This window comes from Salvelinus fontinalis, unplaced genomic scaffold (genome assembly GCF_029448725.1).
Source record: "Salvelinus fontinalis isolate EN_2023a unplaced genomic scaffold, ASM2944872v1 scaffold_0301, whole genome shotgun sequence".
Lineage (NCBI taxonomy): Eukaryota > Metazoa > Chordata > Actinopteri > Salmoniformes > Salmonidae > Salvelinus > Salvelinus fontinalis.
Window position 1 is genome coordinate 64,142 of NW_026600510.1, and position 27,534 is coordinate 91,675.

Here is a 27,534-nt window from a genome sequence, read left to right on the forward strand (position 1 = left end):
TAGTTTAGACAGGATGCACTACCAGACCCCACCACAGGGTGAATCGTATATACAGAATGTACTACCAGACCCCACCACAGAGGACATAGTATAGACAGGCTGTACTACCAGACCCCACCACAGGGGTCATAGTGTAGACAGGCTGTACTACCAGACCCCACCACAGGGGACATAGTATAGACAGGCTGTACTACCAGACCCCACCACAGAGGACATAGTATAGATAGGCCACCACAGGGGGCATAGTTTAGACAGGATGCAATACCAGACCCCACCACAGGGTGCATCATATATATACAGAATGTACTACCAGACCCCACCATGGGGAGCATAGCCATTATTAGAGGAGTTTGATTTCTGATTTAAACAAAACACTACAGCAATAAAGAAATACATGCTGTACATCTAATATTGATTTATTGTGAGTTTTAGCTACAATATTTCCTGAGGGGAGGACCTCTCCCCCCCTTCAGGATTCCAGTGGTGGACTCTCCCCCCCTTCAGGACTCCAGTGTTGGACCTCTCCTCCCCTATGGACTCCAGTGGTGGACCTCTCCTTCCCTATGGACTCCAGTGTTGGATCTCTCCTCCCCTCAGGATTCCAGTGTTGGACCTCTCCTCCCCTTTGGACTCCAATGGTGGACCTCTCCTTCCCTTTGGACTCCAGTGGTGGACCCCTCCTCCCGTCAGGACTCCAGAGGTGGACCTCTCCTCCTCTCAGGATTCCAGTGTTGGACCTCTCCTCCCCTTTGGACTCCAATGGTGGACCTCTCCTTCCCTTTGGACTCCAGTGGTGGACCCCTCCTCCCGTCAGGACTCCAGAGGTGGACCTCTCCTCATCTCAGGACTCCAGTGGTGGACCTCTCCTCCTCTCAGGACTCCAGTGGTGGACCTCTCCTCCTCTCAGGACTCCAGTGGTGGACCTCTCTTGGACCTCTCCTCCCCTCTGGACTCCAGTGGTGGACCTCTCCTCCCCTCATGACTCCAGTGGTGGACCTCTCCTCCCCTCAGGACTCCAGTGGTGGACCTCTCCTCCCCTATGGACTCCAGTGGTGGACCTCTCCTCCCCTCAGGACTTCTGTGGGTGAGTATGTTTATTCTGGTTATTCCACAGTATACATTCCTACAGTTATAGGTTCCATAGGCTGTCTCAAATAGCACCCTGTTCCTATATTCCTTGTATTTTGACTGTGGTCATCTCCCTCCCTTCCTCTCCTCCTTCTACATTCTGTACTGTAGGTGAGGGGAGATAGAGAGTATCAGAGTTCTACATTCTAAATCTGGGTTATGTACTGTAGGTGTGGGGAAAGAGAGAGTATCAGAGTTCTACAAGAGAGATTATGTGCCTTTGTCAACTTCAAGAATCCCAACATGTCCACTTGCACCTTGGAGAGGCTAAAGGTGAGAGGTGGGATGAAACATAATGCTGTCATATGCATTTAACTATGTGAGATGTGCTTGAATTTTTTTAGCTTGAACTTAAGGAGTTTGTACTCTTGGGACCATGCTATTGCTTCAGTTGTACTTTTGGGAGTATGCCATTGGTTCCTTTGTACGCTTAGGACTACGTGATTGGTTCTATTGTACTTTTAGGACTATGCTATTGGTTCCATTGCACTTTTAGGATCATCTTTATTTAACCTTTATTTAACCAGACAAGTCAATTAAGAACAAATTCTCATTTACAATGGCGGCCTGGCAAGAAGCAAAAGGTCACCTGTGGGAACGGGGGCTTAAAAAAAGGCAATGCAAACTAGTGACTTGGACTGACAAATAGAAACAGCTACATGTCTCAATAACCTGTTCATCTATTTAACCTTTGACTATTCCAAGATCAAGGGGCTGAATAATGAAAGGACTTTTTCCAATGTTTGGTTCAAATTTTGGGTAGTCGGCAGAACCCAGAAGATGAGGCAGATACAGCAGTACTAGAGACGGTGGTTTTTAAACAAGATTGAGATGTGAGTTTGTATGTGTTCTCATTTCTTGCTAGAAGAGAGGATATATATAATGGCAGTTTTCCTTATTAAATGGTCTTCTGAATAAGAATGTACCAGTGTTTGAGCCTGCGTGTTGCTACTGATGTCCACCTGACAGCACTGTAGAGATCACAATGGTGAGTTAGACGTCTCTGCATGATACACAGAGTCAATAGCCTTCAGTGGAGAGCTTGAGTCTTGCACATAAATAGTATCATCATTGTCCAACACAGAGAGAAAAGTACAACTATTCAACTCCTTTCTGGTGGTTATAAAACACAATGCAATGTTATTCGTTTCATTGTACTTTTGGGACTATGCTTTTGGTTCAATTGTACGTATTTGGACTGCGCTTGCAGTTTGTCCTCCTGTCCAGGGGGTGGAGCTGGAGAGCACCAGGCTGGTAATCAGGTACCCAGACCGCTGGATGCAGTTCACCCCTCCCTCTCCTCAGAGGACCAACCCTATAGGCCTCATCACCTCCTCAGCCTCCCAGTACGCCTCCACAGGGTAAGGACATCCATCTGTCTGTCAAAACATCATTATGAGTTATTCTAAAGTGTTACCAATCAACTCATATAAACTTTTGAAATGTACAAAGTGATGGAAGGAGGAAGCAGGAGCACAGGTGCAGGTGTTTGTGTTTTCATACTGTTTGTCTCTCTCTCTCCCAGGACCAGGAGGATGGCTCCCATCAATGGGGACGAGTGTTTCTTCTGGAGGACCACCGGCTGTTTCTATGGTGACAAGTGTTGCTTCAAACACAAGCCTGACCAGAGAGGAAGAGACAGGAAACCATGGCAACTCTGACCATCATGCAGTGACTGGATAGTGGAGAGGGAGGCGAATGATGAAGATGAAGGAAGAGGATGAGGGACTGTGTCCCTACTTTAAAAGGGAACAGGAGGCTTGGGGGGGTGTCACCCCGTTTGTAGTCCTCTGGCACAGACCACAGATCCCAGACAGAACACTAGACATATAGAATGAGTGTGTGAAGTGTCAATCAAAGTGAAGAGGAGTGCACCTCTGATTTCCTTCCCCCTCTCCCTCGGCCTGAGCTGTGAAACATGGAAATTACATCATTAGAACCTTGAAGGGATCTTTGCCCAGTGAACCGTCTCTATGATGACCATGTTGTAGAAACTAAGGGGGCTGACATCTGTTGTTATCATATGTTTTACTGTGTATGTATGTATGGTCATGTGACTGGACATGTGACCTCTTGTGATGTCACTGTGAGACTCACTGCCAGCCTGATGCCATAGGGTGCCTAGTAATTGCCCCAACAGGGGATAAATAATTGCTATTATTTAATTGAATTACATTTGAATATGGGGCATGTTCCAGGCAGACTATATTGCAGTCACCTGACTGCTCTCACAAACATTAGTCCTTCTCCTTTTTTACCTAAAGGGGTACTGTAATTCAAAATCAAATATCTAAATGATCCATGGTATGACCACCTTAAAACAATTCCATATGTCAGCTAGTAGAACCCCCCAAACGGCTCAGACTTTTAGATGTTCAGAAACCCAGTGTCAGAGGGAGCAATGTCCAGCACCTAGACACACAAATCACATCAAATTCTATTTGTTACATGCTCTGAATACAACATGTGTAGACCTTAATGTGAAATGGTTACTGAAAAGCCCTTAATAAGCAACAATGCAGTTGTTTTTATGTAAGAAAATATTTGATTATTTAAATTATAAAAATGCACAAAATAAAATAAAAAAATCACACAATAAAATAACAATAACGAAGCAGCAATAAACCATTACATGAAAGATTATTCATTGTCATTTAAAAAAAACACGCATCACTCAGACACAATGGGACACAATAATCCCAGACAGAAAGACAGACTTGGTTATATGCATGTCAGGGTTCACTTTGGGTCCGTTGTTCTGAAGATCAGCGAGCTGAACACATCTCTTTCACACAAGAACACACTGGAAACTCAGAGCAGCTTGCCTTGGCCTTGGCATAATGACAGCTCACTGTTGTCTGTTGTTTCTAGCTTGCTAATGTTGATAGCTAAATGTTAGGTAACTAGCTAGCTCACTAGCTAACTATGGGGTCTTGCTGTAATTCAGCTGCAGCACATCATATTGTTCACAATGCAGTCCATTCAGAGTAGCTGTGTGATGCACAAAAATACTTGTTTATCACTGAATAACAGCAGCTTCATGTAGCTAACAAGCTAGCTGAGATCACTAGTTCACTCAATTCAAACGCCAGTTCAACATAAGTCCCAATAACACAGTATTTTTACGTGCATGCCTGGTTTATTCTATATATATATTTGACATTTTCTACCTTCTATTTTGTATATTTTCATCGGACCAGTAGGGACATATGAATCCTGGAAGCTGCAGTAATGTTGAGATGTCAGTAGGGAGAGCTCTAGACTAGAACACTGGAACCAAAGATACTCCCCTTTCATCTGTTCTGGAACCTTCAGTACCAGCTGATGAGGAGTGATGGGAATGGGTCACATTGTGTCTCTTGTAAAACATGTAGGCCCACTCCTCAAATAAAGAAATGCAACTACAGTATGCTGACTTTAGACCATTTTCTATTTAGATACAGTAACATCCCTTATGTGACATGCTGTTCCTGCATGTTAATGACTAGACTAGACTACTTTTAAAATGTGTCAACCACAGAACTCACACTTAGGCTACGCCTGCTTCTACTAATACTTACAGTAGACTACTTCTTGTTTCCACGCAGTGACAGTACGTTGACAAACTGTTCAAGACCTTCCCCTTCACTTCACTCTGTGAGTACATTTGACGATATCTTGAAATATAGTTTTAGTTTTGATGTTTTTAGCCAAACATCAAATTACTTCCTGTATCTTTGTACTTGTTGGTTTATTTTGAACTGTGTTTTGGTTGTTACATCAGGACCTGTATTCATAAAGTGTCTCAGACGTTCCGTATAATTATGATCTAAAAGGCTAAACTGATCCCAGATCAGCACTGCTACTCTGATACACTTTGTGAATACTGACCCTGGACTGTTGTTTCACCAGGAATACCCAGATCTCCATTCAATAGGGTCATGTTCACAGGGTCAAGTATAACAGGGTCAAGTATAAATGTGTGTGTGTGTATGTGTGTGTGTGTGTGTGTGTGTGTGTGTGTGTGTGTGTGTGTGTGTGTGTGTGTGTGTGTGTGTGTGTGTGTGTGTGTGTGTGTGTGTGTGTGTGTGTGTGTGTGTGTGTGTGTGTGCATACATGTATTTTGACATATTAATCTGATTGTTAGACTTTATAGAATATGGTCCTCTGTAGCTCAGTTGGTAGAGCATGACACCTGCAACGTGATGGGTTTTGTTCCCTGGACCACCCATATGTAAAATATATGCACATATAACTAACTGTAAGTCGCTTTGGATAAAGGCATCTGCTAAATTACATTACTTATGGACAGCAGACTACAACACACTACACAGTCAATACAGCAGGCTATGGTGATGTTCATTGATGCCTCTGATGGATTAAGCTACTACTAGTACTGTACAACATAGGAGGCTGGTGGGCAGAGATATGGCAGGAATTAATGGAACAGTATCCATTCATTCTATTCATATTACTGCACAAATGAATGAGGACATCAGGACTGGAGGCTGCAGTAATGTTGAGATGCCAGTAGGGAGAGCTCTAGTCTAGAACACTGCAGTAATGTTGAGATGTCAGTAGGTGGAGCTCTAGTCTAGAACACTGCAGTAATGTTGAGATGCCAGTAGGGAGAGCTCTAGTCTAGAACACTGCAGTAATGTTGAGATGCCAGTAGGGAGAGCTCTAGTCTAGAACACTGCAGTAATGTTGAGATGCCAGTAGGGAGAGCTCTAGTCTAGAACACTACAGTAATGTTGAGATGCCAGTAGGGAGAGCTCTAGTCTAGAACACTGCAGTAATGTTGAGATGCCAGTAGGGAGAGCTCTAGTCTAGAACACTGCAGATATGTTGAGATGCCAGTAGGGAGAGCTCTAGTCTAGAACACTGCAGTAATGTTGAGATACCAGTAGGGAGAGCTCTAGTCTAGAACACTGCAGTAATGTTGAGATGCCAGTAGGGAGAACTCTAGTCCAGAACACAGAACACTATTTAAATAAAAGTGGAAATGGGGGACATTTTGTCCATTTTAGAAATGTAGGGCCCATTTTAATACAGTAACCTCCCTTTTCTGACATGCTGTTCTGGTCCTCATGCATGTTAATGTCTTAAAGAGGAAGGAAAGGACAGTTCTGTATCAGCTACTTGTGTTCTACTATAAATATGTATCAACCACAGAACTGACACTTACTAGCAGTTTCCACTCACTACCAGTAAGTTGACTCACTGTACAAGACCTCTCCCCTTCACTTCACTCTGTCAGTACTGTTGACAATATCTTGAAATATGGTTTCTGGTTATTTGTTTTTAGTCATTTGTCATATTCTTGAGGGTAATATATAATTTTACTTCTTGTTATGTTTTGATCTGTGTTTTGGTTGTTACATCAGGGCCAGTATTCATAAAGTGTCTCAGTGTAGGAGTGTTGATCTACATAGTGATGAGATGATTAACCAGGGTAAAAAAGACATGCAGACAAACATTGTAACACTGCAGTGTGTGTGTCTGTTTGTGTCAGTCTGTTTGTGTGTACGTGTTCGCCCCCATGTGTGTGAATGACACAATGGATTTAGCTGACGGCCCTTTAGGACCAGACTGATAGGGAGTAGGGTTGACATCTATACTGTGTAGGATGTGTGTTTTAACTTTTCTACATCCATAACAACCAGCTCTCTAGACTTTGATACAGACTCCATGGGCCTTATGGGCCTTCACCACAGATTAGGGGGGGGGGGGGGGGGGGGGGAGAGTCACTTGCTGTTTAGACTCACAGCTTTCAGGTAGAAGCTATCATTGAACCTGGTGTTCAGTCTCTAGGCTGCTGTACAGCTTGACGGACCGTAGAGGATTGAACATTTATCCTCCTATATTTGGGCTCCTGAGAATAAAACAGCTTCAGAACAATCAATGTAGAAATATGTGTTTACAGTTCTACAGATCTGTTCAATAAGTTGTTGTTGATAATATACTTAGTCAGTTGCACAATTGAATGCATTAAACCAACATGTGTCTTCTGCATTCAACCGAACCCCTCTGAATCAGAGAGGTGTGGGGGGCTGCCTTAATCAACGTTCATGTCAGCACCACCCAGGATCAGCTGTTGTGGGGTGCAACTACCTTGCTCCAGGGCAAATTGGCAGATTGTTCCACCTTGCCTGCACATTTATTTGAACCAGCAATGTTTCAGTTACTGGCCTAACTCTCTTAACCACTAGGCTACCTGCCAAAACAGCTGACACACCATATTACCAAACCATTATGATGAATGTTATTTACACACCATCAACTCAAGGCTGTGATGATGTGTTGTTATATCTGCATCCCAAATGACACCATATTCCCTATAGAGTGCACTACTTTGACTAGAGCCCTACCTGCTGCCCCTGATTGTATGTATGTAGTTATTCACCAGCTACAGAGTGCACTACTTTGACTAGAGCCCTACCTGCTGCCCCTGATGGTTTGTATGTAGTTATTCACCAGCTATAGAGTGAGTTGTTGTTTACGTTTCTAAGACTGCAGGGTGGGAGATGCAACAATGGCCTTGAGAACAACAGGAAGTGTGTTGGTGGTCTTTCTCTGGTCTGTAGCAGGCATGGTCTCATTCTTATCTTTTAGTTGCTCTGTTTATTAATCTACAGACATTTCTAAAAGGATAAGAGTCATAATGTTTTTCTGATCTGTTCTGTCAGGAGTCTCCACTTCACTGTAAATAGTTATCTTTCACACCTCACTGAGTAATGCTTATCTGTGGTTTCCTTCACACTCAACTCAGCAACTATGGCAACAAAGTGTGGACAAACCCAACTGTCAGCGCGAACCAATAGACCTTGTCCTAATTCTGATACTATTGTGTTGTGTGACTGTTTCAGTGGTACTGGGTCAGGATGGCTGGAGAGTGACACACACCACTCAGAGTATCTGTGCCTTGAAGGGCTCAACAGTGGATCTGTCCTGCTCTTACACATATCCCAGAGGTCAAACAGTCACAGCAACCACATGGTATAACTGGAAGAGTGGTGTTAGGTATACTTCTGACATCCAAGATAAGAACGAGGGCCGTATGGAGTACCGAGGGAACAAGGAGAATGACTGCACCCTGAGAATCACAGACCTGAAATGGAGTGATGCTGCAACATATTATTTCACGTTTACAACAACGTCCTACTCATGGACTCCTCGCTCTGACTATGTCACTCTCATTATTACAGGTATTGTGATATTGTACATGGAATAACGCACCACTTCAAATGACAAATATTATATTAATCCTCCACAAAAGATTAATCTTAACTTGTGACACAACAGATCCACAGTAATATGTTTACTTAAATCAATAGATTACATGATTTATGGCATACAGATTTACACATGTTTGTCTCAAATTAGGACTAGGCCCAATGAGAACAGTACAATTGTATTAATCTAGAGCGGATTGTTCAGTTGTGTTTTAATACACTCTCTGCATTCAGAACTGCAGGTGGAGGTAACATACACAAGTAATAGGAAGACACTGACCTGTAGCACCACCTGTACTCTGACTGGTAACCCCACCTACATCTGGTACAAGAATGGACAACATCTAGATGAGAGCACCTCCCCCCAGTACAAAGACCCAGTCTCCAGTAACTATGAAGACAGTTACTCCTGTGCTGTAAAAGGCCATGAGGATCTCCACTCTCCTGCAGTGTGTAAGTGTTTCTTTAATTAACAATACTGTACAACCACTGTGTGTGAATCTAATATGGAATCTCATGTATACAGAATGTTTGTACTAAGCCCTTTTGGTCTCACTGTATAATTTGATAGGGCTTGGCCTTTATGAAAATAACTGACAATACTGTATAATGTATTTATGTGATTCCATTGTGTTTTAGGTGTCCCGGGTCAGCGCTGCAACAGAGTGACTTACACCAAGAGGACAATCTGTGCCTTGAAGGGGTCAACAGTGAACATATCCTGTACTTATGTTAGCTATTATTACACCAAATCATCATTCTGGTTTAGAAGTGATAAGTCGACCCCTGAAGACCTAACCACAGACCCAGGGTATGCAGGTCGTGTGGAGTATGCTGGAACATACAAAGATCCCTTCACCCTGAGAATCACAGATCTGAGAGAGGAGGACTCAGCTGAGTACCGCTTCACTTTTAAAATGTACTACTTTGAATGGGGTCCTAGTTTCCCAGGAACAACTCTGTCTGTCACAGGTAATACTACACTGTATGATACAACTGTATATCATATTGAATTACAGGAGAAAATATATTAACCATCCTGTTAACACAGAGGTGTATGTGGTTTTATACATATTGTTTCAGGTCTGCAGGTGAAGGTGACTCCTGCTGCAGAGGGACAGAAGACACTGACCTGTAGCACCACCTGTACTCTGACTGACAACCCCACCTACATCTGGTACAAGAACGGACAACGTCTACATGGAGAGAGGTCGCTCCACCCTGAGAATCACAAATCTGAGAGAAAGGACTCAGCTGAGTACAAGTTCATATTTAACACACAGACCTCAAGATGGGGATACAGCTTCCCTGGAACAACTCTGACTGTCACAGGTTACACTGAACAAATGATCATGTTTATACATATATTTCTATTTGATGTTTAAATCTACATTTTTTTAATCCATAATACACTATTGGTTTTATTATGTTATTGTCATTTACTCTGTATTCAGACCTGCAGGTGAAGGTGACTCCTGCCACAGAGGCAGGGAAGAGGACACTGACCTGTAGCACCACCTGTACTCTGACTGACAACCCAACCTACATCTGGTACAAGAACGGACACAAAGTAAAGGAGGACACTTCCAGCCTGTACTCAGACTACTTTAGTGATGCAGACAGTTACTCCTGTGCTGTAAAAGGCCATGAGGATCTCCACTCTCCTGCAGTGTGTAAGTGTGGACTTTTACATACAACATTTGTTTCAGGTTGTCAGACAATCATTATTTAATTTGCTGTGAAGGAGACGTTCACTTCTGCTTTAGTTGCGTATGCTTTGCCACGCAGTGTTGAACGAACTTCAAGATATATAATCAAATTCATGAAAATGCAGTGAATGGATAAATTTACTTCTACCAGATACCTTTCATTACGTGTTTGCACTTGTACACCATTGCACTACTTTTTGAGCACTGAAGACCCATGATAAAATAACTACCAAAGTTTAAAAACTACAAAGCTGAGGGGATAGTCACTTCCTGGTTATTTTCACAGCATTTGATTTAAACATTGTTGATTTTCCCCCCCATTTATATTTGGAGGTGGGGTGCCCCGATTGGCATCACTCGTTAGTCAGTATGTGTTACAACTGTGCTGGCATGTGGAGTTTTATTTTGATTGCCTCTTCTTGGGCAAATCTTGTGGGCGCTCATGTCTTTTTGGTTCCAGTTGTTGTTGATAGTCAATTTTCAATGGACACCCCCATGAGTGTCTTTCAGAACCCACTGGTCTCATTTTTGTCTTTGTCAGTGACTCTTTTATTAATTCCCACTTTTGTTTTGGTTACATTTTAGGTTTTCTTGCTGAGGAACGTAACAGCATAAGTGTATACAGTAGATATTGTAATTAAGATTTTTATAAAGGTGTTATATTGTCTTGTGTTTCAGGTCAGAAGTGTTGGAGTGTGACTTACACCCATCAGAAGATCTGTGCTTTAAAGGGGTCAACAGTGAACATATCCTGCTCTTACACATATCCCAGTTATCATGAGATCATAACAGCTTTCTGGTTTACTAAATGGTCTGGTAAGGATCCTGAAGATCTGAGCTCAGCTCCAGGGTATGAGGGTCATATAGAGTACCTTGGGGATAAGGAGAGTGACTGTACCCTGAGAATCACAGACCTGAGATTGAGTGACTCTGCTGGGTACAGGTTCAGATTCATAACATCTGGAGAAAAGTTTCATGGCTCACCTGTCTCCCTGACTGTCACAGGTAATCTGTCACTCATCTCACATCTATTACTGTAATTACCTTATTAAGGGCAGTCATACAGACACAGTAGTGGTATGTGATGGAAAAATATCAAATCTAGTATTTCACATAAGAAAACATATATAGGAGGAGAACAATGATTTGTTTCCATTTTTCTCTAGATGTTGTGTTGGAGATGGATCCTACATCTGTGTCAGAGAGGGAGAATGTCACACTGACATGTAGAACCAAATGTACACTGGACCCCATCACAGCCTACAGTTGGTATAAGAATGGACAGCCTTTACCAAACAGCAACACCTCCTCTCCTGTCTATATCCTATTCTCAGTCAGCAGTGAGGATACAGGCAGATACTCCTGTGCTGTAGAAGGCCATGAGGATCTCCCCTCTGCTGAAGAGACTCTCACTGTCAGATGTGAGTACATGGGGTTTACATCTTTAGCTTGCTATATTAATATTGTAGTGACATAAATTAGCTCCATGTGATTCTTTAATTGATCATCTTCAATAAGAGGATGGAACTAAAAGTCATTGTGTGGAAAAGTACAATTGTCGAAAATGTATAGAATATGTTTAACTGACCTAAATTGTACTCTTACTAAATCCACGGTATTTTACACCAGATGGTCCAAGGAACACCTCAGTGTCAGTCAGTCCCTCTGGTGAAATAGTGGGGGGCAGTTCAGTGACTCTGACCTGCAGCAGTGATGCCAACCCACCTGTGTACAAATACACCTGGTACAAGAAGAACATAACCTCACCAAAAGCATCAGGACAGAGTTACAGTATCACTAACATCAGCTCTGAGGACAGAGGAGAATATTACTGTGAGGCTGAGAATACAATAGCATCTATGAACTCTACAGCTCTGATGATCATTGTAGCAGGTAAAGTTACATCTTCAATACTTCAATACAAATTGACAGGTTTCAAGCTGATCTTAATCATTGTGTTTTGACTGATTACACTTTGGTTGATAATTATGTGTTGGTTTATGATGTCACAAGTATTATAAGATCCCAAAATATTAACATTGTGTTGATATTTTATAATGTGTTAGATTTTAGATTATAAGAACATGCCATGTACTCATATCATCCATATTTTATTGTAGGGAAACAAACATCAGTTGTGACTGCAGCTGTAGGAATCATAGTGGTTGTTTTGGTTCTCATCCTCTGTCTCTCTGGACTCATGTGGTCCAGGTGAGTGAGATTGCATATTTTTTACATAATTTCACTTTAGTCATTGTAATTTTGAATTTGTTCATAACTGACTTGCCTAGTTAAATAAAAGTTAAAAAAATAAAATGTACTTAATTTATTAATTGATTGATATCTTCATACATTCATTAATGTACAACAGGAAGGTCTCCAAATCCACCTCCAACACAAGAGACACAGCAGACGATGGACAGGTGAGTCTGTTGGAATCAGAAGATGACTGTGATGACTGTGTATGTTTTGTGGAACATTTCTACTCCTCATGTTGTCTGTTCTTTCTCTCCATCAGGGAGACTCTAGTCCAGTGTATGACAACATCTCAGGCATGACCATGACCTCTACTGCAGCACAGACAGCAGCATCGGACGACCAGGATGATGTTCACTATGCCAGCGTCCACTTCTCTCGTTCCAAAAACCAGGAAGTGCCTCTGTACTCCACCGTCCAGCTGCATCAACCACAGAAACAGGACCAAGATGTCCAATACGCTGCTGTGAAATTCAACCTCCCCAGTTCTGTCACCCAGTGAGCATATTCTGCCATTACAACAACATAGAGTCTATACTCTATAGAACATTGTGAACACACAGACAGCATCAAGGTCATTCATATGCTGCTGCTTATTGGAGGAGAGGACAATGATGTCATTAAAATAAGCAAAACAGTTGACCCCTAGTGACCCCTCATTGCTCCCTGATAACTCCCTCCATTACTATCTGAAGGGTTGAAGGAGAAATCTTCATGTCATATGACATTTCATTGAACTCATTCTATGGTGTAACAGTGGACATTTTGAAAAGTCACAGTTTTAATGTCTGAAAGGTTCCAGGGGTATTCGTCAGGCCAAATGGCATTTCATGAAACTACAAACTCTACAATATACATCTCAAGACAGTTACTATGACATGTCTATAATGAAGGAGTGATGTGATGTGATGATGGTTTTGAGTAACTGTTCTGTTTGCATTCCAAATGGCACCCTATTCCCTATTTAGTTCACTACTGGTCTAAAGTAGTGCACTATAAGGGAGTAGGGTGCCATTTGGGACTCAAATTCAGTTTAACGTCTGTTTCTTTCTCCAGGCCCACGGTGGAACAAGCAGCTGAGGAGGCCTCCTCTGTTCTTTACAGCACAGTCAACAAACCCAGAACCAAGAAGACCTGAACACAACAAACCCAGAACCAAGAAGACCTGAACACAACAAACCCAGAACCAAGAAGAACTGAACACAACAAACCCAGAACCAAGAAGACCTGAACACAACAATCCCAGAACCAAGAAGAACTGATAATAACAAACCCAGAACCAAGAAGACCTGAACACAACAAACCCAGAACCAAGAAGAACTGAAAACAACAAACCCAGAACCAAGAAGACCTTGTATATCTGGACCCGTATATTCAAACTAGTGGTATAATTAAGCAATAAGGTCAGAGGTGGTGTGGTATATTGGCCAATATACTGTACCACGGCTAATGACTGTTCCTCTGCACAACACAATGCAGAGTGCCTTGATACAGCCCTTAGCCGTGGTATATTGACCATATACTACAAGCCCGAGGGCCTTATTGCTATTATAAACTGGTTACCAACATAAATAGAAAGTAAACAAATATTTTTGTGTCATACCAGTGTTCTATTGTCTGATATACAGTACATGAAATGAAATGCTTATTCAGCCAATCCAGGACACAAACTACCTGGTTTATAATAGTATCTAATAATATACAGTATATTCAGAAAGTATTCAGACCCCTTGACTTTTTCCACATTTTGTTACGTTACAGCCTTATTCTAAAATTAATTAAATAATTTTTTCCCCCTCATCAATCTATACACAATACCCCATAATGACAAAGCAAAAACAGGTTTTTAGAAAGGTTTGCAAATTGATTAAAAATACAAAATTGAAGTATCACATTACGTAAGTATTCAGACTCTTTTCTCAGTACTTTGTTAAAGCACCATTGGCAGCGAGTCTTTCTTGGGTATCATGCTACCAGCTTAAACATTTTTTATACAGCAAGTACATTTTGTTGTCTGTTACCCAAATAAATTACATTAGTTTCTATACACTTTATATATAGTTTGCTAGATTTTTTCAAATATTTGTTTAAATGTTTCTATGACAAAGTTACAGCACAATTTTGCCACATAAAACAGGAAGTAGTTCTGCTTGATGCAATGTTTCTTATTACTTTTATCAAAACATTACTAATGTGTGAAGTGTAAACAAATCGTAAACAAATCATAAACATGCCGCTGTAATTCAGCGGCAACGCGCCGTATAGTTCACAATCCACTTTGTTCAGAGCAGCTGTGTGATGCACAACAATGCCAGCTTATGGAAGTCACATCACTTGATTGTCAGAGGTAACAGAGTTAATTTCTAGATGGCTAGCTTTCGGTTTCACTGAACAACGTCTGCTTCATGTAGCTAACAAGCCAGCTGAGATAGCTAGTTCACTGAATAACGTCTGCTTCATGTAGCTAACAAGCCAGCTGAGATAGCTACTTCACTGAACAACGTCTGCTTCATGTAGCTAACAAGCCAGCTGAGATAGCTACTTCACTGAACAACGTCTGCTTCATGTAGCTAACAAGCCAGCTGAGATAGCTAGTTCACTGAACAACGTCTGCTTCATGTAGCTAACAAACCAGCTGAGATAGCTAGTTCACTGAATAACGTCTGCTTCATGTAGCTAACAAACCAGCTGAGATAGCTACTTCACTGAATAACGTCTGCTTCATGTAGCTAACAAACCAGCTGAGATAGCTAGTTCACTGAACAACGTCTGCTTCATGTAGCTAACAAACCAGCTGAGATAGCTAGTTCGCTGAATTCATATGTCAGTTCCACGTCAACTCTTAATAACACGATATCTTTACATGCGTGGTTCATTCTGTATCGATTTTTTTACATTTTCAAATGTTATTTGACATTTTACTTTGTGTATTTTCATGTGTATCTTTATCTGATGCCATCTTCTGTTTGAATCCTCCGCTGGTATCCCCTGAATCCGCCCACTTCTTCCCTGAAGTAGACCTTATGAGCATCGTAGATTTGCATGTTTCGCTCTCTGATCGGATTGTCTGAATTCACTAGTCGAGTGTCAATCACAGAAAAAAACAACATGGATGAAAATACATTTTGAGAAAATGTGAATCCCTCGTCCGTTTCCCTGGCCCCTGGCAAAGACATACACTGTGTATGGGGCAAAGACTTCAGCTTCGCCTGTTCCACTGATATGGATTCAGCTAACAAATATGGAAACTCCAATGTTCACACCAGTCTCATACTTTTAAATCCATGACGGGAAGAGTGAACTTGCACACTTGGGAAAGGGTTGGGATTCGGTATCTCAGTCTCAGGCATCTTATTACCAGATTGTTATTTTGTTATTGATCCAAATGGATGAGGACATGATTGGGACATATGAAGAGAGACAGGAGGCTGCAGTAATGTTGAGATGCCAGTAGGAGGAGCTCTAGTCTAGAACACTGGAACCTTCAGTAGCACTTTGATGCAGATGATGAGGAGTGATGGGTCACATTATGTGAGGAAACACATTAAGAAACCATATAGAACAGTCAACACTTTGTTGTGGATCTGTATTTAAAGAAAAGACTACAGTGAAAATGGGCTGCATTTAGTCTCGTTAAAAAATGTAGGCCCACTCCTCAAATGAAGAAATGTAAATAGCTATGTGGTCTTTAGCAGTAGATCCAGTACATCCCTTTCTGACATGCTGTTGATGCATGTGATTGTCTTACATCCCTGACTAGGCTACTTTCTAAATGTGTCAATCACTAAAATCACACTTCTTCTTTCTATGCACTGCTACAACGGTACGTTGACTCACTGTACAAGATCTTTCCCCTTCACTATGTAAGTTGACGAGATCATTAAATATATATATATATATATTTAATGATCTTGTCATTATATATATATATATATATATATGTGTGTACTGTATCATTTTACTTCTACTTACATTTTTGACCTATAGTTTTGGTTGTTACATCAGGGCCAGTATTCATGAATTGTCTCAGAGTAGGAGTGCTGATGTAGGATCAGGTCCTACCGGTCCATATAATGATGATCTAAAAGGCTAAACTGGTCCTAGATCAGCTCTCCTACTCTGAGACACTGTGTGAATATGGACCCTGGACTGGTTTAATGTATCAGGTGGAGTTATTCACCAGCTATAGAGTGAGTTGTTGTTTATGTTTCTAAGACTGCAGGGTGGAAGATGCAACAATGTCCTTGAGAACAGCAGGAAGTGTGTTGGTGGTCTTTCTCTAGTCTCTAGCAGGTGTGGTCTCATTCATAATGTTTTAGTAATGTTATCGTAATGTTATTCTGGTGTGTTCAGTGACATCGTCTGTTAGGGGTTTCTTCTTTTCTGAAATAGTTGTCTTCTACACCTCACTGAGTAACACTTAGGCCCTTTCTGTGGTTTCCATTCACACTCAGCAAGTAGAGTACGGCAACAAGGTATGGACAAATGCTGTTAGTGTGAGGAAATGGGTCTGCAATGTATAATCACTATAATGTGTGATTGTGTAGCAGTGGTACTGGGTCAGGATGTTACGTACACCACTCAGAGTATCTGTACCTTGAAGGGGTCAACAGTGGATCTGACCTGCTCTTACACATATCCCAGTGGTACAGTAACAACTACCTTCTGGTTCACTAAAAATGATGCTGAGGGGAATCCTGTGACTCTGAGTGATGAACCAGACTACACTGGTCATGTGATGTACTGTAGCAACAAGAAGAAAGGTCACACCCTGACGATCAGAGATCTGAGAGAGTGTGATTCAGCTACTTACAAGTTTAGATTTATAACAGATCAGACCGTAAGGAAATATAGGAAATATAGTACTCCTGGAGTCACTCTGACTGTCATAGGTACAGTTACATTCAATTAAGCTAAACTGTTGAATTCCATTTATTTCAGGAAAATTGTCTTGGTTTGTATTTACATCTGTATAACACAGGATTTCTTCCATCTCTGTATTAGAGTGATAAGTCAGTGATAAAGGGATTTACAGTGATATAGTTTCTTAGTCACACTTTATTTGGATGGTCTGGATAGAAGCTCTACCGGTGGTCATGATATCAACAAACTTCCTGTTGATAAGTAACTGCTCTTTTTTACTCTTTCTACTATTTTCACTGTACCGTTGACACAGCTCTCTGTCCACAGTGTCCATCCTGACCCTAACTGGGACACACACACCAGTGAAAATGAGGACCAGACACTCTGGCAGTACGTATGTTATAACATATTCATTAATGTGTTTATTTTGTATATAGTATTTGTGTTTGTTTGTGTGAGTGGGTAAGTGGGTGAGTGAGAGAAAGACAGAGACAGAGGAGAGAGATGAACACAGAAAGTAGAAGTGAGAGAGAATGCTATAGAGCAGTGTGTAAAGTGATCATACTGTGTTTCCTGTGTCGCTGTCTCTCTCAGAGTGTGAAAATCTCCCCCAGTGACACGTTCACATCTCTTCAGAGAGACAATCAGCCCTCCGTTTATCAGACCATTAAGGGGAGAAAACCACCACAGAACCTGGACTGATAGAACCACCACAGAACCTGTACTGATAGAACCACCACAGAACCTGGACTGAAGAGAACCACCACAGAACCTGGAGGGAAGAGAACCACCACAGAACCTGGACTGATAGAACCACCACAGAACCTGGACTGAAGAGAACCATCACAGAACCTGGAGGGAAGAGAACCCCCACAGAACCTGGACTGATAGAACCACCACAGAACCTGGAGGGAAGAGAACCATCACAGAACCTAGACTGAAGAGAACCACCACAGAACCTAGACTGAAGAGAACCATCACATAACCTAGACTGAAGAGAACCACCACAGAACCTAGACTGAAGAGAACCATCACAGAACATGGACTAAAGAGAACCATCCCAGAACCTAGACTGAAGAGAACCACCACAGAACCTGGACTGGTAGAACCATCACAGAGCCTAGAGGGAAGAGAACCACCACCGAACCTGGAGAGAAGAGAACCACCACCGAACCTGGAGAGAAGAGATCCACCACAGAATCTAGACTGAAGAGAACCACCACAGAACCTGGACTGAAGAGAACCACCACAGAACCTGGACTGATAGAACCACCACAGAACCTGGAGGGAAGAGAACCACCACCGAACCTGGAGAGAAGAGAACCACCACCAAACCTAGACTGAAGAGAACCACCACAGAACCTGGACTAAAGAGAACCACCACAGAACCTAAACTGAAGAGAACCATCACAGAACATGGACTAAAGAGAACCATCACAGAACCTAGACGGAAGAGAACCACCACAGAACCTGGACTGATATAACCATCACAGAACATGGACTAAAGAGAACCATCACAGAACATGGACTAAAGAGAACCATCACAGAGCCTAGAGGGAAGAGAACCACCACCGAACCTGGAGCGAAGAGAACCACCACAGAACCTGGAGAGAAGAGATCCACCACAGAACCTATACTGAAGAGAACCACCACAGAACCTGGACTGATACGACCACCACAGAACCTGGAGGGAAGAGAACCACCACCGAACCTGGAGAGAAGAGAACCACCACAGAACCTAGACTGAAGAGAACCACCACAGAACCTGGACTGATAGAACCATCACAGAACCTGGACTGATAGAACCACCACAGAACCTGGAGGGAAGAGAACCACCACAGAACCTGGACTAAAGAGAACCACCACAGAACATGGACTGAAGAGCTATGGCACCAAACCAAATCTAGACCTTACACCTCTATTCTCTTGCTAATATATTGTTATCATATCTTGAAGGTTCACCCAAATTACAAAATGACACATTGGTTTCCTTACCCTTTTAGCTGTCTATGAACATGGTGTGACAGCAGTCCATGCTTTGGTTTATTTTCCCCTGACACTGTTTCCACTTGCTAACGTTTTAGCATTCGTGGCACAAATCCCATTTGTCATGTGACTGATAAGAGGCATTTCTCGCACATAATTTCGAAATCATTCAAAAGTAAAAAATGCGTTGTGAAGCTCAACAAAGTCACTTACAGATGATTTGAACATGATGTGAGAACGTTAATATGTGAAATCTTAATATCAGTCATGTGACTTGAATGGAATTTTTGTAAATGTGGGAGTGTTCAACATTGCAACTGACTTTATAGGCAAGTCGAGATCTACAAATCACCTTGCATGATAAAAACTACTCAATATTAATTATAGATCAGTCAGTCACAATTTACCCATGATACATCACAGTTTTGATGCTCTCGAACACTGTCTGTGTGACTGAGGAAGGAAGCCCTCTCTGCATCAGCTTCTTGGTCCCTAACATAGAGTTGGATAGAGGGTACATCTATGCATCTTTGTCATGACAGCTTCTGTAACAGAATGGGAAGTGCCATTGAGGGCTTTTTCCATTTTAAAGCAGTTAATGTCTTCTTCTTCAATTTCCATAAGTTTAATGACAGTTGGTAAACCAACTGAAACGGTGTATTCAATTGCTTTAGCCATGCTAAAACATGATTTGAAACAAATACACCCTCTATTAAACTCTATGGACACTGACTCATTCAAAGTTTTATCAACCACAGATCTCAAACTTCACACTCAGTGTCTATTTATTTAGACTGACAGTAAAGTAACTTAAAACACGTCTACCCTTCACTCTGTAAGTATGCTTGAGGATATCTTAAAATATGTATCTTTTATAATTTGTTTGTAAACATGAACTTCTGTATCCTGTTATGTGCATGGCGATGCTATTGGAATGTATATTGTATGGATTTTCTGTTATGTTCAGTATACTCTGTAGATATATTTTTGCATATCAATCTGATACAGTATTGTACCTGGGGTTTCACATAAAGACTTGTACATGCTATTGTAAGGACTCTGAGAGCAATAGATTGTTGTGGAGATATTTTGAAAATGGACGAAAGTAAGAGTGAGAGTGATTTGGTGGATGCTTCATAAGAGCTTTAGGAGTAGTATTAACATGAGACACAGTGATGGTGGGTTGTGTCTAGAAGTAGTATTAACATGAGACACTGTGATGGTGGGTTGTGTTTAGGAGTAGTATTAACATGAGACACAGTGATGGTGGGTTGTGTTTAGGAGTAGTATTAACATGAGACACAGTGATGGTGGGTTGTGTTTAGGAGTAGAATTAACATGAGACACAGTGATGGTGGGTTGTGTTTAGGAGTAGTATTAACATGAGACACAGTGATGGTGGGTTGTGTTCAGGAGTAGTATTAACATGAGACACAGTGATGTTGGGTTGTGTTTAGGAGTAGTATTAACATGAGACACAGTGATGGTGGGTTGTGTTTAGGAGTAGTATTAACATGAGACACAGTGATAGGATTAACATGAGACACGGTGATGGTGGGTTGTGTTTAGGAGTAGTATTAACATGAGACACAGTGATGGTGGGTTGTGTTTAGGAGTAGTATTAACATGAGACACAGTGATAGGATTAACATGAGACACAGTGATGGTGGGTTGTGTTTAGGAGTAGTATTAACATGAGACACAGTATTGGTGGGTTGTGTTTAGGAGTAGTATTAACATGAGACACAGTGATGGTGGGTTGTGTTTAGGAGTAGTATTAACATGAGACACAGTGATGGTGGGTTGTGTTTAGGAGTAGTATTAACATGAGACACAGTGATGGTGGGTTGTGTTTAGGAGTAGTATTAACATGAGACACAGTGATGGTGGGTTGTGTTTAGGAGTAGTATTAACATGAGACACAGTGATGGTGGGTTGTGTTTAGGAGTAGTATTAACATGAGACACAGTGATGGTGGGTTGTGTTTAGGAGTAGTATTAACATGAGACACAGTGATGTTGGGTTGTGTTTAGGAGTAGTATTAACATGAGACACAGTGATGGTGGGTTGTGTTTAGGAGTAGTATTAACATGAGACACAGTGATAGGATTAACATGAGACACGGTGATGGTGGGTTGTGTTTAGGAGTAGTATTAACATGAGACACAGTGATGGTGGGTTGTGTTTAGGAGTAGTATTAACATGGGACACAGTGATAGGATTAACATGAGACACAGTGATGGTGGGTTGTGTTTAGGAGTAGTATTAACATGAGACACAGTGATGGTGGGTTGTGTTTAGGAGTAGTATTAACATGAGACACAGTGATGGTGGGTTGTGTTTAGGAGTAGTATTAACATGAGACACAGTGATGGTGGGTTGTGTTTAGGAGTAGTATTAACATGAGACACAGTGATGGTGGGTTGTGTTTAGGAGTAGTATTAACATGAGACACAGTGATGGTGGGTTGTGTTTAGGAGTAGTATTAACATGAGACACAGTGATGGTGGGTTGTGTTTAGGAGTAGTATTAACATGAGACACAGTGATAGGATTAACATGAGACACGGTGATGGTGGGTTGTGTTTAGGAGTAGTATTAACATGAGACACAGTGATAGGATTAACATGAGACACAGTGATGGTGGGTTGTGTTTAGGAGTAGTATTAACATGAGACACAGTGATGGTGGGTTGTGTTTAGGAGTAGTATTAACATGAGACACAGTGATGGTGGGTTGTGTTTAGGAGTAGTATTAACATGAGACACAGTGATGGTGGGTTGTGTTTAGGAGTAGTATTAACATGAGACACAGTGATGGTGGGTTGTGTTTAGGAGTAGTATTAACATGAGACACAGTGATGGTGGGTTGTGTTTAGGAGTAGTATTAACATGAGACACAGTGATAGGATTAACATGAGACACGGTGATGGTGGGTTGTGTTTAGGAGTAGTATTAACATGAGACACAGTGATGGTGGGTTGTGTTTAGGAGTAGTATTAACATGAGACACAGTGATAGGATTAACATGAGACACAGTGATGGTGGGTTGTGTTTAGGAGTAGTATTAACATGAGACACAGTATTGGTGGGTTGTGTTTAGGAGTAGTATTAACATGAGACACAGTGATGGTGGGTTGTGTTTAGGAGTAGTATTAACATGAGACACAGTGATGGTGGGTTGTGTTTAGGAGTAGTATTAACATGAGACACAGTGATGGTGGGTTGTGTTTAGGAGTAGTATTAACATGAGACACAGTGATGGTGGGTTGTGTTTAGGAGTAGTATTAACATGAGACACAGTGATGGTGGGTTGTGTCCAGAAGTAGTATTAACATGAGACACAGTGATGGTGGGTTGTGTTTAGGAGTAGTATTAACATGAGACACTGTGATGGTGGGTTGTGTTTAGGAGTAGTATTAACATGAGACACAGTGATGGTGGGTTGTGTTTAGGAGTAGTATTAACATGAGACACAGTGATGGTGGGTTGTGTTTAGGAGTAGTATTAACATGAGACACAGTGATGTTGGGTTGTGTTTAGGAGTAGTATTAACATGAGACACAGTGATGGTGGGTTGTGTTTAGGAGTAGTATTAACATGAGACACAGTGATGGTGGGTTGTGTTTAGGAGTAGTATTAACATGAGACACAGTGATGGTGGGTTGTGTTTAGGAGTAGTATTAACATGAGACACAGTGATAGGATTAACATGAGACACAGTGATGGTGGGTTGTGTTTAGGAGTAGTATTAACATGAGACACAGTATTGGTGGGTTGTGTTTAGGAGTAGTATTAACATGAGACACAGTGATGGTGGGTTGTGTTTAGGAGTAGTATTAACATGAGACACAGTGATGGTGGGTTGTGTTTAGGAGTAGTATTAACATGAGACACAGTGATGGTGGGTTGTGTTTAGGAGTAGTATTAACATGAGACACAGTGATGGTGGGTTGTGTTTAGGAGTAGTATTAACATGAGACACAGTGATGGTGGGTTGTGTTTAGGAGTAGTATTAACATGAGACACAGTGATGGTGGTTCGTTGGTTTAGATAAACACAGTCACTTTCCTGTTCTTTCCTGTCTGTCCTCTAACAGGCCTCCTGAATCATATCAGAAATCTATATATGCACATTAGACTTTATAGAATATGGTCCTCTGTAGCTCAGTAGGTAGAGCATGGCACCTGCAACGTGATGGGTTTTGTTCCCTGGACCACCCATATGTAAAATATATGCACATATAACTAACTGTAAGTCACTTTGGATAAAGGCATCTGCTAAATGGCATTATTTATGGACAGCAGACTACAACACACTACACAGTCAATACAGCAGGCTATGGTGATGTTCATTGATGCCTCTGATAGATAAAGCTACTACGAGTACTGTACAACAGAGGAGGCTGGTGGGCAGAGATATAGGAGGAATGGCTGGAATTAATGGAACACTATCCATTCATTCTATTCATATTACGACACAAATGAATAAGGACATCAGGACTGGAGGCTGCAGTAATGTTGAGATGCCAGTAGGGACAACTCTAGTCTAGAACACTGCAGTAATGTTGAGATGCCAGTAGGGGGAACTCTAGTCTAGAACACTGGAACAGTCAGTACCACTTTGATGCAGCTGATGAGGAGTGTAAATTGAATGGGTTTGTAGAATAGAATGAATGACATCATGGAACTGACCAAATGTAAATGGAACTTTGACCTGTTCCATGTAGAACTCAGAGGGACAAGGCAACACCTTCTAAGATATTATAAACATTCCATATAGAATAGTCAACATATTAACATGGTTCTGTATTTAAATAAAAGTGGAAATGGGGGACATTGTGTCAATTATAGAAATGTAGGGCCCATTTTAATACAGTAACCTCCCTTTTCTGACATGCTGTTCTGGTCCTCATGCATGTTAATGTCTTAAAGAGGAAGGAAAGAACAGTTCTGTATCAGCTACTTGTGTTCTACTATAAATATGTATCAACCACAGAACTGACACTTACAAGCAGTTCCCAGACACTACCAGTCAGTTGACTCACTGTACAAGACCTCTCCCCTTCACTTCAGTCTGTAAGTACTCTTGACATTATCTTGAAATATAGTTTTAGTTATTTGTTTTTAGTCATAAGTCATATACTTGAGGGTAATGTATCATTTTACTTGTTGTTATGTTTTGAGCTGTGTTTTGGTTGTTACATCAGGGTCAGTATTCATAAAGTGTCTCAGTGTAGGAGTGTTGATCTACATAGTGATGAGACGATTAACCAGGGTAAAATAGACATGCAGACTAACATTGCAGTGTGTGTGTGTGTGTGTGTGTGTGTGTGTGTGTGTGTGTGTGTGTGTGTGTGTGTGTGTGTGTGTGTGTGTGTGTGTGTGTGTGTGTGTGTGTGTGTGAGAGAGTCACTGGCTGTTTATCCTCACAGCTTGGGGATAGGAGCTATTATTGAACCTGGTGGTCAGTCTTTAGGCTGCTGTACAGCTTGGCGGACCGTAGAGGATTGAACATTTATCCTCCTATATTTGGGGTTCTGAGAATAAAACAGCTTCAGAACAATCAATGTAGAAATATGTGTTTACAGTTCTACACATCTGTTCAATAACTTGTTGTTGTTGTTGTTGATGACTTTGTATCCATTAGGAAATTATTTTTGCATTATAACATAACATCTTAAAAAGACAGACGAAGACAGACATGCAACACATCACACACATTACATACATAGTGATATAGACTTACAGACAGACAGTAATCACATAGACAACCATGTAGCACAATACAACACAACACAATATGAGCCTGGTTCATTTTCAGTAATGAGGCCCTGTACCCCATTTACAGTTTATACTTCAATGTATCAGGTGGAGTTATTCACCAGCTATAGAGTGAGTTGTTGTTTATGTTTCTAAGACTGCAGGGTGGGAGATGCAACAATGGTCTTGAGAACAGCAGGAAGTGTGTTGGTGGTCTTTCTCTGGTCTGTAGCAGGTATGGTCTCATTCATTACTTGATATGTTTGTCAATCTACAGACTTTTGTAAAATATTAAAATTACATTCGTGTTTTATTATTCTGGTGTGTTCTGTTAGGCGTCTCCAGTTCACTTCAGTACTTATCTTTCACACCTCACTTACCTTACTGAATGATGCTTATGTGTTTTCTAATCACACTCAACTCAGCAACTATGGTAACAAAGTACGGACAAAGCCTTTACTGTTAGTGTGAGCCAATAGGAATTGGCTTAATGTAATACCCTTGTGTTCCGTGACTGTTCAGTGGTACTGGGTCAGGATGGCTGGAGTGTGACATACACCACTCAGAGTATCTGTACCTTGAAGGGGTCAACAGTGGAGCTGACCTGCTCTTACACATATCCCAGAGGTACAGTCACAACAACCTTCTGGTTCACTAAATGGGGGACTGGTGTAGAACCTAAAGATCTAGGTCAGGACCCAGAGTATGCAGGTCGTCTGGAGTATCATGGGGATAAGAAGAATGACAGTACGCTGAGAATCACAGACCTGAGAGAGAGTGACTCAGCTGAGTATAAGTTCAGATTTAAAACAGATCAGAACGGGAAATATATTGGCGATCCTGGAGTCACTCTGTCTGTCACAGGTACAGTTCAAATCAAATCAAATCAAATTGTATTTGTCACATACACATGGTTAGCAGATGTTAATGCGAGTGTAGCGAAATGCTTGTGCTTCTAGTTCCGACAATGCAGTAATAACCAACAAGTAATCTAACCTAACAATTCCACAACTACTACCTTATACACACAAGTGTAAAGGGATAAAGAATATGTACATAAAGATATATGAATGAGTGATGGTACAGAACGGCATAGGCAAGATGCAGTAGATGGTATAGAGTACAGTATATACATATACATATGAGATGAGTAATGTAGGGTATGTAAACATTATATTAAGTGGCATTGTTTAAAGTGGCTAGTGGTACATTTTTACATAATTTCCATCAATTCCCATTATTAAAGTGGCTGGAGTTGAGTCAGTATGTTGGCAGGGGCCGCTAAATGTTAGTGGTGGCTGTTTAACAGTCTGATGGCCTTGAGATAGAAGCTGTTTTTCAGTCTCTCGGTCCCTGCTTTGATGCACCTGTACTGACCTCGCCTTCTGGATGATAGCGGGGTGAACAGGCAGTGGCTTGGGTGTTTGTTGTCCTTGATGATGATCAGCTATGAAAAGCCAACTGAAAATTATTCATGATTATTATTTGACCATGCTTGTCACTTATGAAAATTTTTGAACATCTTGGCATAGTTCTGTTATAATCTCCACCCGGCACAGCCAGAAGAGGACTGGCCACCCCTCATAGCCTGGTTCCTCTCTAGGTTTCTTCCTAGGTTTTGGCCTTTCTAGGGAGTTTTTCCTAGCCACCGTGCTTCTACACCTGCATTCTAGCTGTTTGGGGTTTTAGGCTGGGTTTCTGTACAGCACTTCGAGATATTATCTGATGTACGAAGGGCTATATAAAATAAAATTGATTGATTGATTGATTGATGATCTTTATGGCCTTCCTGTGACATCGGGTGGTGTAGGTGTCCTGGAGGGCAGGTAGTTTGCCCCCGGTGATGCGTTGTGCAGACCTCACTACCCTCTGGAGAGCCTTACGGTTGTGGGCGGAGCAGTTGCCGTACCAGGCGGTGATACAGCCCGACAGGATGCTCTCGATTGTGCATCTGTAGAAGTTTGTGAGTGCTTTTGGTGACAAGCCGAATTTCTTCAGCCTCCTGAGGTTGAAGAGGCGCTGCTGCGCCTTCTTCACAACGCTGTCTGTGTGGGTGGACCAATTCAGTTTGTCCGTGATGTGTACACCGAGGAACTTAAAACTTTCGACCTTCTCCACTACTGTCCCGTCGATGTGGATAGGGGGGTGCTCCCTCTGCTGTTTCCTGAAGTCCACAATCATCTCCTTTGTTTTGTTGACGTTGAGTGTGAGGTTATTTTCCTGACACCCCTCCCTGTAGGCCGTCTCGTCGTTGTTGGTAATTAAGCCTACCACTGTAGTGTCATCCGCAAACTTGATGATTGAGTTGGAGGCGTGCATGGCCACGCAGTCGTGGGTGAACAGGGAGTACAGGAGAGGGCTCAGAACGCACCCTTGTGGGGCCCCAGTGTTGAGGATCAGCGGGGTGGAGATGTTGTTACCTACCCTCACCACCTGGGGGCGGCCCGTCAGGAAGTCCAGGACCCAGTTGCACAGGGCGGGGTCGAGACCCAGGGTCTCGAGCTTGATGACGAGTTTGGAGGGTACTATGGTGTTAAATGCTGAGCTGTAGTCGATGAACAGCATTCGCACATAGGTATTCCTCTTGTCCAGATGGGTTAGGGCAGTGTGCAGTGTGG

General features: G+C 41.8%; 1 protein-coding gene and 1 pseudogene across 1 annotated transcript; both read left to right on the forward strand.

The window, feature by feature from the left end:
• The first annotated feature begins 8,167 nt into the window (after positions 1-8,167).
• On the forward strand, positions 8,168-14,874 carry LOC129845428 (B-cell receptor CD22-like). Its single transcript, XM_055913350.1, has 13 exons — positions 8,168-8,228; positions 8,577-8,590; positions 8,675-8,795; positions 8,982-9,314; positions 9,426-9,674; positions 9,797-10,015; positions 10,730-11,056; positions 11,218-11,472; positions 11,681-11,944; positions 12,172-12,262; positions 12,423-12,474; positions 12,570-12,805; positions 13,364-14,874. Exons 1-13 carry the CDS (start codon positions 8,168-8,170, stop codon positions 13,443-13,445), a joined length of 2,304 nt encoding a protein of 767 aa, XP_055769325.1. The 3' UTR covers positions 13,446-14,874.
• Positions 14,875-24,166: 9,292 nt separating this feature from the next.
• The window catches only part of LOC129845417 (B-cell receptor CD22-like), a 40,811-nt pseudogene continuing 37,443 nt past the window's right edge, over positions 24,167-27,534 (forward strand).

Excerpts from the sequence above, each read along its gene's own strand:
- LOC129845428 (XM_055913350.1), top strand. The coding sequence starts at position 8,168 with ATGGAGTACCGAGGGAACAAGGAGAATGACTGCACCCTGAGAATCACA. Across the intron at positions 9,675-9,796 it reads AACAACTCTGACTGTCACAG|ACCTGCAGGTGAAGGTGACT; the intron begins GTTACACTGAAC and ends CTCTGTATTCAG. Across the intron at positions 12,806-13,363 it reads CTCCCCAGTTCTGTCACCCA|GCCCACGGTGGAACAAGCAG; the intron begins GTGAGCATATTC and ends TTCTTTCTCCAG.